A 13,547-nucleotide genomic window follows, 5' to 3' on the forward strand; every position below is an offset into this window, starting at 1 on the left:
AATCAGGGAGAGAAAACAAACCAATGAAAATGTCATGGAAGATACATTATCTGCCTTGCCGGTGAAAATGACCAGCCAGGGGACTATCTGACATTCAGTACTTGCCTATGCAGATAAAAGCATCATTAGTAAAGCAGAGGGGAATGAAATCCTCCCCAATATGACATGCATTGCGCCTAAGATAATGTAGCCATTTTGTCACAGAAGGAAATGTAGCTGTTCTGCTCAAAGCTTATCTTTATCCACAGAGTCGAAATACAAACAGGAAGACGAGAAGGTGTACAGGCAAAATTATCAGGAAAGGGGACATACCGGCTGTAGAAATCGTCTCTGTAGTAGTCATAATCAAATTCATAGCCACTGTGAAGATAAAAGAAAGCATACATATATGTTTTTTTTGTGTTGGTAGATAGGGAAGAAACATAATCCTGCCAGAAGACAAACGGCAAAACATGCAGGATTTAGTGAGACGAGCATCCTGCACTTACAATATATTCATTGCCGCTAGACCTACTCTGCGCATCTTAAAAGGTCTAGCAAATAATATGATTTATTTTTTTAATTTACTTTTGTCAGTGTTTAGCATTTTGTGCGTTTGGTTGATGTTAACAATAAGCAACAGAAGAAATGTCTTCTCAACATGTAATATGTCGTCATGTAGGGCATTACCAACCCCAGATAGTAACTACACTGTTAAAAAAAAAAATCTGAAAGTTCCGTTGTTTTTACAGGAAAAAACTGACAGCTGTGGTTAGCAGAATAATTCTGTGAAAAAAAAAATCATTAAAAATATGTAAATACCTTTTAAGAAAATACTGTAAATGTTACATTGTAAAACCATTGTAATTTGCAAATAAAAGTTGAAACGGGTATGGGTAGCCTTGAACCTGGGCTTTTCTGCTTGGGAAGGAAGCACACTGACTGTTTGCACCTCCATTTTGTCATATGGTGTGAACTAGTCTGAAAATGTAATGAACTACAGAATGCTACACATAAAAATATGTTAACTTGACAATATGACATACAATTCATTATATTTTCAGAGTACATCTTACTGTATGACAGCACAGTGGCACAAGCAGTATGGATGATTGTCTTCAAAGTAAAATATCCCAGGTTCAAGGCTTCCCAAGGCCCATTCATATTATATAGCTGTCGTTGTGTAATAAAAAACAGATCAAAATGCCAAACCTCCTGTGGTGGGCCTGAGAAAAATCGGAGCATTGAAACAAATGTCATCAAAAGGGACTCAAAGTATAGAACTGCATTTAAATTCTTCAATAAATAGTTAGTATAGTATAACAGTATGATAATGTTAATTTAGTAACAAAAAAATGCTATTTTTGGGTAGACTGTTCATAGGTCAGGCGTCGGCTCTGAGATGACGTCAACACGTCTGTGCCCCTGAGAGTTTTTGATCCTGATTTCAAAGGAGGAAAAGCTGCTGTAGGAATAAAATCTACACCAACATGAACTGAAGCTCAGATTAAAGAAGAACATCATCATCAAGGACACAGACAACACTCCCAACTCCCCAAACATTCCTGCTACTTACAAGTCCTCTTCAAAGATGGCAGCCTGAGCAACCCGTCAGTGAGCGATGAGACTCACTGACTCAATTCAAATCAAATTTACAGATGTAAAGGTATTTACATATTTTATTACATACATATTCTAGCACCCACAGCTGCCAGATTTTTACCCTTAAAAACAAAGGATTATATACACACACATATATATATATATATATATATATATATATATATATATAATTACAGTGTACACAGCAACAAATGTAGGTCAGCAAAGCAATCAGACCAACCAAAGAACACGCTGACCTGTAGATGGTTGAGAGCGGCCTCTTGGAGCCCATTTTAGGTCTATAAGGTTTCGGCTCTCCTGCCATGTTGATATCTGCAAAATAAAATGGCATTTATGTAACACAAGAGGTTGGATTTTATTGCTGTTACTGCATCCCTGTGGACAGGACACTTTAGCACCACACCAGCCGGTACCCTGATGCGGCTTTAAACTAGTGTGACTATTAAAGTGACTAGAGTGTCTATAAAGACCCTCCTCAGTTAACTATGAAGAGGAAACATTTATGAATAAACTCTAACACCTTTGGGAGTGAGTGAAGTTCAAATCCTGCCACCAGCCCCACAGAGTGGTGTTTCTCTCCACATCCTGTAGTTGAATGGCATGAAAGCAAAAGGCCCTTTGGTATAATCCAATAGGATCTCTAACTTGAAATGATTTCTGGCTTTGATAGATCCTTTAAGATCGGTTAATACCCCTTATCTTGAACATAAGATGTCTATCTTCTTCGTGTCATTTAGTGACACACAGGGTAACAGGTTAACATACAGTAGCCTAATTACTTTCTGATAACATAAAAACTATCTGCTGGACTCCTGCATCATCCCTTGACACAGCAGTGAACATTTATCTATGTTTGGGTTAGGGTTGGCGTTGCCTTGCACACCACTAAGTGACGTGAAGGGGCACCCAACTCATCACATATTAACGCTTGGTCACTACATGGGTTTTGTGTCAATATGTGAAGATATGGGTATGAGAATGTTTTGAATCTGCATGTCTAAGATCGTGAAGGGTGCTAAATGTACTACTTGTTTCCTTGATCCGTTTTAACAAGCGTTAGCTAATGTTCAAGCCCTTCAGACTAAATATTATTAACTTACTGCTCACCAATGGAGCGGCTCCTGCTTGCTTTAAAACTGCTGTTATAAAACTCTTCCTAAGAAATCTAGTGTGAAACTCTCCAAAAATAAAACTAACAGGAAAAATACATGATAAAATATGAGAATAAACAGAAAAAATTTAGAATATATGTCAGCAAACAAAAGGAGAGAGCATATCTCACCCATATTGGCCTCTCTTCATTGGCTTCCTGTTAATTCTAGAATAGAATTTAAAATTCTTCTTCTTACTTATAAGGTTTTGAATAATCACGTCCCATCTTATCTTAGGGAGCTCATAGTACCATATCACCCCAATAGAGCGCTTCGCTCTCAGACTGCAGGCTTACTTGTAGTTCCTAGGGTTTGTAAGAGTAGAATGGGAGGCAGAGCCTTCAGCTTTCAGGCTCCTCTCCTGTGGAACCAGCTCCCAATTCGGATCAGGGAGACAGACACCCTCTCTACTTTTAAGATTAGGCTTAAAACTTTCCTTTTTGCTAAAGCTTATAGTTAGGGCTGGATCAGGTGACCCTGAACCATCCCTTAGTTATGCTGGTATAGACTTAGACTGCTGGGGGGTTCCCATGATGCACTGAGTGTTTCTTTCTCTTTTTGCTCTGTATGCACCACTCTGCATTTAATCATTAGTGATTGATCTCTGCTCCCCTCCACAGCATGTCTTTTTCCTGGTTCTCTCCCTCAGCCCCAACCAGTCCCAGCAGAAGACTGCCCCTCCCTGAGCCTGGTTCTGCTGGAGGTTTCTTCCTGTTAAAAGGGACTTTTTCCTTCCCGCTGTCGCCAAGTGCTTGCTCACAGGGGGTTGTTTTGACCGTTGGGGTTTTTACGTAATTATTGTATGGCCTTGCCTTACAATATAAAGCGCCTTGGGGCAACTGTTTGTTGTGATTTGGCGCTATATAAATAAAATTGATTGAAATTGATTGATTGATAAAACATCAATAAATAAGCCATTTGCACTGTTTTGTTGAAACATCGTTAAACTTTTAAAAGTAGTTTAATTTTAACTTGCTGATATTTTACATTTGTCTCTAAAATTGTTTGAATGGATACACACTTCATCATACAAATATTCTGATAATACATACTTCTGACTTGGCCATCATTGGCCAACTTGGCCACTATTCATATATTTACAACATAAACAGAAAAGAAAGCGGTGTTGTAACCCATGACTTAAGGTAAGAAGCAACAAACTCAAGTGAATTCATAAGGTTTTCATTTAACTACCACAAATTTAACAAGTTTCACCAACTTAGGGAGAAAAGAGACACCACTAATTAGAAGATTTTCATCTTAGTCGAGAAAGAGACTGAGGCGAGATTAGAAGAGGAACTTGGCGAACAAAAGCTTTGAGCGCATATTCACCTAAATTACTCCACAGAGGCCGACACATCAGACAGACTTCACTCTCTCCCACTCTGTGCCTTTTGATTTTGATACAAGTGATCTGATGTGTGAAAGTATTCTGACATTCTTTAACACAACGGGAAATCTTTGTGATAAAACTCAGCAGATTCAGATTTAGGGCTGGCATGAAATCATATCTGAAAAACGTTTTGTTGTGTGTTAACTGTCCATGATTATCTGTGCAAAGCAAGTCATTTTAAAGTTTTGGTTTGACAAATATAGGGTTTTAAAATCATGTCATTTCATATTTGCCACACACACAGTTTTGCAATATGAGTCAAAATGGGAAAACATATTCTTGTAAAAACTGATACTGGCTTCCAAACAACAAGGGCAAAGATATATTTGAATGCAAGATCATTATCATCGTATTCTCATTACAACCAATTAAAAAGGAAAATGCATAATTAATTAATTAATGCTAACGCCAACCAACCACTGCCCTAAATGATTACAGCCACTTTTTACAGTTTTTATTGATTGGTTTGACACAGTAATCGACTCAAAATCCACATTTCTCAAAACAGTTAACGCAGAGGCCTAAACAGTGGCACCAATGGTCAAAATGACACATTTTGCTTGCAAAAGGCTCTAACTCTGCTAAAACATTTAAATTATGGACCAAAAGCAAATTTTGCCCTCAAACAACACAACTTGCACACAAGTGCATAAGCGCTTCCAATCAGTCATTAGACAAGGGGCATCAAAATACAAAATGCAGCACTCAATGTGAATCAGTGCTGCATTACTGGTCATTGTACCTAATGACTGAGCTACAGTAATGACTGAGCAGCTTACATGTCAGTGCCATTTGTAGTCAAATTTGCCTTCTTGCAAAAAAAGTCATCCAGATATGCTGTGATGAAAAATTTATTGATTGCAGTATTCATTCTTGTTTTTCTTATTTAGACCGTGGCTAACAAATGAAATATCCCAACAGAAACCACATATAGAATATGAAAGAAAAAATAAAATCCGTCACTGTGTAAGACATTAGGAAAATAAAAATAATAATTCTGTACAATAAAGAAAAAAAATCTCTACTAGTCTATTCTCTCTTGATGAATAGGCCACATGGCCTCATCTACATCACACTCAATATTTTCCCTTGCGATGCACCTAGGGAAGAATCTTCTAGCATGCCTTATCCATCTTTGGCATGCCTCTGCATCTATGTCTTGGGCAGCAGCGGTCATTGGATCGAGCAAGGGCATCTGCTCATAGGGGCGGTGGTCGTATACCTTCCATCTCCATGGACTGAAGAATTCCTCTATAGGATTTAAAAATGGAGAGTATGGAGGAAGGAATTGCATCATCATCCTCTGGTGCCCCACAAACCACTCATTCACCACACGAGAGTGGTGGAATGCCACATTGTCCCAGATGATTACAAACAGTGGCACGCCAGGCCTCAACAGCCCTCTTTCCTGAGGTGGGATGAGCCTGTCATGCAGGGTGTCGAAGAATGCAATGAGGCGCTCACTATTGTAGGGGCCAACAGCTGGAATATGGCTGAGGACGCCATCATTAGAAATAGCAGCACACATAGTAATGTTGGCGCCCCTCTGCCCTGGAACTGTAATAGTGGCCCTATGCCCAATGAGGTTCCTCCCACGACGCCTCACTTTACAGAGGTTGAAGCCGGCTTCATCGACATAGATGAAAATATGATGTGCCCCCTCAGCTTCAAGCTCCATGATACGCTGAAGAAAAGAAAAAGCAAAATTACAATTACATACAGTAAAGGTAACTCCAGTTGACAGTAACTGCATGATATGCCAAGGCACAACAGTATAGTACTGTAATGTGTCCTTACCTCCACATATTGGCATCTGGCCTCCTTCACAGCATCAGAGTTCCTCTGGAAGGGAACTCTGTAGAGCTGTTTCATAGCCATGTTGTTCCTACTGAGGACACGGGCAATTGTTGTCTCACTCACAGTATTTACATTTTGAAATACCCCCTGATCTGCAATCACTGCTGCCCTGATTTCACGCAGCCTAATGGCATTATTTGCCAGAACCATGTTCACAATGGCTGCCTCCTGCTCAGCATTCAAAAGTCTGCGTCTACCACCACCGACCGGTAGCCTTTCGATTCTATAAAGAATACATGACGTGGAATAAAATTACATGACATACTGTATATCACTACAGATATATCTGTATATACTGTATGAGCAACATTACCTGTTCTCCAGACGAAAAACTCTGACAATGGATGCAACTGTGTTTCTATTGAGAACAGGTTGGACTCTTTGTCCAGCCTCTCTATGTGAAAGACCATGATTTACCACATGATCAATCACAGTTGCCCGAATTTCATCTGTGACTTGAGCCCTTCCAGCTACCCCCCACCTCGCACACGGACTCCTCTTCCTCTGACTCGTCTTCCCCCGAGCCCTCTACCTCTCACTCTCATGTGCCTTAGACCATCCATGCTTGCAAGTTACAACACACAACGTGGCACCTTTTGAACCTGCAGACTGATTGCAAATTGAAAAGTTGTGTGAAGCAGTGTTAAACAGGTGCTCCAGTGATTTCATGCCGGTCAAGAGGTTTCTAAGAGATGGGAATATATGGTTTCTGTTTGGTTACCACAGCTAAAGCAATGGCGTTTTGACTGCTTGAATGACATCTGCGTTAACTGATTTGCAAAAGGGTGGGGGGATTGTGTCAAACCAATGACAATGGGTTAACTCATTTGCAAGAGGTGTTTTTTTCTCTGCTGAGAGTGATGATGAGGACTGAGAGGTTACCAGTTTCTTCAAACAGGTTAAAGCAATCAATAAAAACTGTAAACTGTACTTTATTCATATGTTTATATTCACATATATATGTTTACTACTTTTTGCACTGCTCCATACAGATAGATAGATAGATAGATAGATAAGTAATGTAGCACGTTTCATACTCATATTTAAACAATTTTTTGTGGTGTATATGTCTTGTTTTTCTTTTTTGCGGTGTACAGTAGCTCTGCGGGAACACCCCCTATTTCGTTGTCAACCTCCCCCGCCCCGCCCCCATACGACAATGCGTGTGTTGTTATTTCGGCTGCTCCCGTCTCTGGACGGGGTCGCCACAGCGGATACAGCCAGATCTGCATTGGTAATTGGCACAAGTTTTACGCAACTCCAGTTTCACCCGGAGAAACACACACACACACACAGCCACTGGTGTTCCAAAGAGGTCACCCATCCAAGTACTAACCAGATGCTGCGCTGCTTAGCTTCCGAGATCTGACGGGATCAGGCGGATGCAGAGCAGACCAGCTGCACCGCCATACAATGATAATAAAGACTATTCTATTCTACTCTATTCTATGGTCAAACTGAAAGTCAACAAAATGCACTTTATTTCAGAAACTGCGTTAAAATGTTGTGTAAGACGCAACAAAAATGGTCTACGAAACTAAAAACGTGTCGGCATACTGTTTCATTTTGTATTATCTATTGTGCATTTTTATTCTTAGCTTGGCATCCAGTGAATGATTCAGGTCAGTAGCCACAACATTTGTTGCCTCACTTGACTCACAGCAAGCACTGAATTATTAATAATAATATTATGCCCTTGACAACAATCTCTAAATGCCAAGTAGTTTAATTTTTAACAAATCTAAAAAGAAAAGTGTGTTTTATAAAAGTAATAATTGTTTTAAAAAAAACTGTTTCTGGTCATTTTACTCCTCAGAAAGAATCTGTAAAAAAATTTAGTATCGGCGGTTTTACACCAGCATCTGTGAAAAAAAAAAGAAAAAAGAAAAAATAATTACCACATCTAGACGATGGACATGAAAGAAACTGACAAACTAATTTCAAGCTACTTCTAACTTTAAAAATCTCCCATATTGAAAGAGACAGAGAGAGAAGGAAGAAGTGTCTTCTTGGGCTACATTCATACAAAATCCTTTCTGCAGGTTTGTGTGGACTTGTGACCATGATATGTAAAATTTGCAATGTACACTGGAAAATATCTATTTATCTACTCACCGCATTTTAAAGGGTACATGCCTAGGTGGTCCAAAGCCTAGGAAAATGTCCTGCACACTGTACGGTGAGTCTTGCACCATACGATATCATGAGCTGATGTTGTCGTTACAATCCCCCTTTTGGCTGTGACTCATCCATACGCATCTCACGGCTCTTGTGATGACTGACAGCCCCTCCTGCCAGGAGCCTGCATGCACTAAACTGAGATGCTATCGCTGCATGTTGTCTGTCTGTTGTCCCAGCTTCTGCTCAAACTCTGCTCAATCAGCCTTGAGTGTTGCTCAAGGTCATACACCAAAACACAAACAAGTATCAAACATCCCCCCTCCCAAAAACACACACACACGCACACAGTGTGCAGGAGAGATCCCTGTGCAACGGATGAGTCACCCATGACAGCTTCCAAAAGTTGCACTGATAAGACATCGACTTTGCATCAACTGCCTTTGGCATCACACAGTTGCAAATGTCAAGACATGAGCTGAAGTAATTTTACCAAAAGCACATCAGCCTCTTTTGTGTGTGTGTGTGTGTGTTGTTCTTTTTTCTGTTCATAACAAGAGAAGGTAATAATAATAATAATAATAATAATAATAATAATAATACAGAGCTACAATGTTATTGCACCTATCTTATAGTTAAAGAATGTTTAGAAAAGTGCCTGCTTTCATTACTATGCAGCTCAAACTGTCACCCCAACACCTTCACCTGTGGCTGGATCGTCATCATCATCTCTCTGCACATCAACCATTTGCCACTGTGCTACGTTTGGCATGTCAGACATCCCGTTTCTCTGTTCGTCCCCTTCTCCCTCCAGGACTGATGGACTGGGGATGTATTGGCAGCTTTCAGGTGCACAGGGAAAGCTGTGTAATTATCATTACACTCCAGGAAGACATGAGAAATAGTTCCCATTGTGAAGTAAGTGCTCCTCTGGTCCCCTGCTATGATCATTAAAGAAGGGCTGGAGCACTAAAAGTACTCTGATACGAATCCTGTCACCTCGCAACACCCTCAGTATTCACACGCCTGGCAGACACACTGGGTCACTGATTAATTACAGTCATTATATGGATCATATACAACAAAAGCAATGTGTGTAGAATTGTACGTGGGCTTGTTTGTGTGTGAGAGTGTCCGTGTACTGTATCTATAAAAAAAAGTTGACGCTGAGGATGGAAGTGATAGAGATGGTGTTGCTAAGCAATAGCCATTTAAGTCTTGATTGATGCTGTGAGCTGTGTGCAGCATCACATTAAGACAGAATATAAAAAGTTACTTCAGGCTGACGTAATTACAGCTGCTGTTCCTGTAAATGATGTGGTGCACACTTTGATGCTTTGCATGCTGATCAGTTTCTTTGCCAGAAAACCTCTCACTTCTGAGTCCGCTATCTAAATAGCAATGTGCAAGGTTCACGTGCACATGGATTTTAAAGGCTGGCGGCTGTAAAATGGACCTGACAGATGACATACAACAATCTGATTGGTTTAGTTCATGTTATGCTCAAAATACACCCATGACTAATTCAAAGATGACATAAAACCCCTTTGCTTCCTGTGCCCTTACTTTGTGCCAGATTAGTGTAAGTGCCCTTACACTATGAGCTTTAGACCAATGGTTCCCAACCCGTTTTTCCTTGGAGCCCTTGTTATTTGTAACAAAGAAAAGCTGCTCTCCCAAACCTGTGTAAATACTTGCACTTTTTTCCTGTCTTTGACACATAGTATATAACTTCAGTTGTATTTTCTCCCTTTTGTTTATGGTTCTTCCAAAGGAATTTTTTTATTCCTCTTGATTATCAAGTAAGTGAGTAATGTAACTTTACCTAATAATAATAAATAATAGCATAGCTTTTATTGTCATTGTATGTATACAACAAAATTTGTCATCTGTCATCCTACCCTAATTACAGTTATGCACAATCCAACCACTAGGAGTAGTGGGCAGCCACAATCCAGCGCCCGGGTACCAACCCCAGATGTAGAGATGCTGCCTTGGTCAAGGCAGCAAGGGCAGAGAAAGGAGCAGACCCTTAACAAGCATGTTTTTTGATTGTGGGAGGAAACCCACACAGACATGGGGAGAGCATGCAAACTCCTCACAGGAAGGGCAGGAACCGATCCCACGCCCTTCTTGCTGTGAGGCATTAGTGCTAACCACTAAGCCACCATGCCATATCAAACGTGCAGTTCTAATTTTGACAACCTTAAAAAAAACAAAACCTTGCGACAACCCCCCAAGGATCTTTGGGCTATTAGCCTGTGCGCGATACTTGTAAATCATCAATATAGGGCCAACCTGTTTCAAAAGGTATGAAATTATGTAAAATCATCAATAAGCTAGCTTTAAGTGTTGTTCACAAAGTTTGCATAGGTTTTCAAATAGATATTATTTGGTTTGGTGTTGTGGGCTGGGGTGTTTGGCTGGCTTTGTTTTTGTTTTCTGTTTCTCCCACCAGGTGGTATGCATTCAGGACTGAGTGGCTGAGCATTAGGACCTCACCCTGAACACCTGAGGCTTGTTTTCACGTGCAGGTCATCAGGACTCACAGCTGTGGTGTATTCTGTCTTGATCAGAGATAGCTGCATTTAAACCTTGAATGCACAGTGTGTGATTGCCAGAGACTCGACCTTGTCAGCAGACGTGTGAGATCGACGTCAGGAGAACAATCTCACCATTACGGACGCAGAGACTGCTCCAGGTTTGACGCCACAGTCTGTGAAGGAGGATTGGGTGAGGTCTCACGCTCTTCAGCACACTTCCTGAGGTAATTTGGTTTTGGTGACTTTTATGAAGTAATGACAGTGGATTTGGTGTCCCTCACACCTTGTGTTATTGAGCTGTCACGTTATGCTAATTGTCTAATCAGCTTCTGCTGCAGTGGAGATTTGAACTGAGTTGTTCCGTGCCTGCAGGGTGAGAAGCTGATATATATTTAAGCCAGGAAGTGTTTGCTGATTGTGTGCACCTTTTGAGCTGTGTCTCTCTGGGTGGAGAGTGTTGGACTCGCCTCATGTTTTCTTTCTTCACAGACTCGGTTTGTCGCGGCCACCTGGGGGGTGTCGGCGGGGTCCCTGGGTCCAAACTGCTGTGGCTCCGGACCGTTTGCGCTGCTGAGAGCGCGCCGTGTTTTCACCTCACCAGACCGCGGACATTTTTGGTTGTTTATCACTGCAGTCATTATGTTTATTAAATTCTGTTATCTTTTGAACCGTGCTCTGCTTATTTTATGCTGGGTCCTGTCAAACGCTGGGTTGGTGCTCCGACCGCATCCGACACATAACATTTGGTTAAATTAATTTTCATCATTTCATAATTCATGCTGATACTAGATGATCTTCTGGAAAAACGTGAATGGTATTTTCAGTTATTATCACTTACTGAGGCGTTGCTGGGCCAGTAGCATAGATTTACATTTACGCTACCTGTCTATACCTGCCCGCTGCTGCAGGTATTGGGATTGGGATTGGGTATTGGGATACCCACCCGCTGTGCATAAAGTGATGATGTCATTGCATGCGCAACCCAAGAACTGTCCGCAGACGATAACATGAAAAGGCGAGAAGTGTGTGTTGGTCCCAATATGGATATTCCGGATGATTTTATCATGGATAGTCTGACAATGAACAGCAGCCAAAGCAGCCAGCTTGATTAGGACGCACTGACGAATTTGGAGAGCAGCGCGGTACCAGCCAACATGACAAAAGTTAAAGTGAGCCAACTTTTTTGTATGCGTTTGCTGGGTGTCGAACGTTTTGAAATGACATTAAATATTGTTAATGTGATTCCACGTATTGTGTTTCTCAGTAAGTGATAATAATGCAAATAACATGCAGTTGTTGTGCGGTATGCATTTTCAGAGGCCCGACGTCCACGCCCAGTCACCCAAAATGACAGATGACAGCTCTTGGCTAACTCGGGCGAATATCGGTCATTTTGGGCGACTGGCATGAACGTTGGGCCTCTGAAAATGCATACTGCCCTCCAAAAGCATGTTATTGTATTAATATTTTCTGATATGTGGTAAAATACACAATAATTTGATTACTTGTTAAAAAATAATAAAGAGGTTCATTGATTTTTACAGTATTTAACCGTTTTTCGGCATTATGCTGCTTCTTGTTGCAGCAGCTAACACCAGCAAAGTATCTTAAGAGTTCTAAATTGGTTGTTTTAAATGATGTATCCAGGTACGACATGACACTATACTGTTTTGTTGTTGCCTCTTCCTTTCATTTGGCTCAAACTGACACGCGACATTTTCACTCACTTCCCTCGACTGTGTGTGTGATGAAAGTGGTCATGGCTTTACAAGACCTCATTTTCACTAACTGTCTCAGGCAATAAGGATGTGGTGGTGGTGGAGTTCAATAACAGTTTTACGCCTCCTCACTGGACGGAACACAATCAACTGCACCTCAGGGTCCTCAGATTCAATGTGGTTCCATTCATATTAATGATGCTGGGCTTGATTATCTATTATGGTGTGTATATCTACTTTAGACTGATGGAAACCCCTTTGCACTGCACAGCCTTTTGTAACTTTGTCTGTAGAAACGCGGACGAGCCATTACAGACAAAAACCAGGCATCCACAATAAGACGAAAACTTCAACTGGTCCACTGGGATGATCTTAGCGCTAAATGACTGCGTCGCCCTTTTGATTCTGACAGAAATTACGATGTTGGCACCTTCCGTTTCGACTTTTCTAACAGTATGTTAAAAGAAATTTAACACAGCGACTAATGCCTTCATGTTACTCTACTTCAGCTGTGATTTAGAAAGTGTGCAGAGGAGATTAATCAGAAAGCTGTTGTCAAAATGTTGTCTCTGCACAATTACACTGCTGTAATAGGATATTTGCTAACGAGCGTGCTAACTGAGAAACGCCATCATTCCCAGAACTAATGCCCAAAGTAAATCCTCTGCCAGGCACAGAAATACTTCTGGCACCGACCGATCTCCATCACAGCTTCTGCCTGTATTCGGAAAGCAAGTGAGCAGAATTTGATTAAGAGCTCAACCAGGCACATGTGTGCATACAAATGTGTGACTAAGAGACATTCTGCATGACAGCAGTGGCAGATTCGATCTACGCTGTTTTCTACCTGCCTTATAAATCTGACAGGGAAGACGTGAATAATCTCTAATCTCAGCTGAAGGGCAAAAGCAGCTTCATCTTGTTATTATTCCTGTGTCCTCCAGCAGGGCAGAGTGAGTGACGGGTTAAAATCAGGTCTTTGTGAGAGTCTGGGTGTGTATAATACTGTGTGAGGAGGTGGGTGGTATGAGCTCTGATTCACATAAGGGTTCAAACTCTCATCTTATCCCCTGTGACCAACATCTATTCAAATTGTGGCTCTCTGTCAACTGCTTCTGAGCAACGGATTCCGCTGGTCCACAAAGAATAACGGCGGCAGCCCTCA

The 13,547-nt window shown here is 41.1% G+C and overlaps 1 protein-coding gene across 4 annotated transcripts in view; it reads right to left on the reverse strand.

Annotated features, from left to right (window-relative positions):
- The window catches only part of LOC117521461 (RNA-binding Raly-like protein), a 153,522-nt gene that overhangs the window by 13,858 nt on the left and 126,117 nt on the right, over positions 1 to 13,547 (reverse strand). For all 4 annotated transcript variants that reach the window (XM_034182757.1, XM_034182758.1, XM_034182760.1 and 1 more), the window contains 2 exons: positions 1,839 to 1,914; positions 313 to 360 (listed from right to left, as the gene is read on the reverse strand). In XM_034182757.1, the coding sequence (XP_034038648.1) occupies positions 313 to 360; positions 1,839 to 1,914 (124 nt within the window). The remainder of the gene's footprint in view (positions 1 to 312; positions 361 to 1,838; positions 1,915 to 13,547) is intronic.

The sequence above is a fragment of the Thalassophryne amazonica genome, chromosome 12 (genome assembly GCF_902500255.1).
Source record: "Thalassophryne amazonica chromosome 12, fThaAma1.1, whole genome shotgun sequence".
NCBI classification, from domain to species: Eukaryota; Metazoa; Chordata; class Actinopteri; order Batrachoidiformes; family Batrachoididae; genus Thalassophryne; species Thalassophryne amazonica.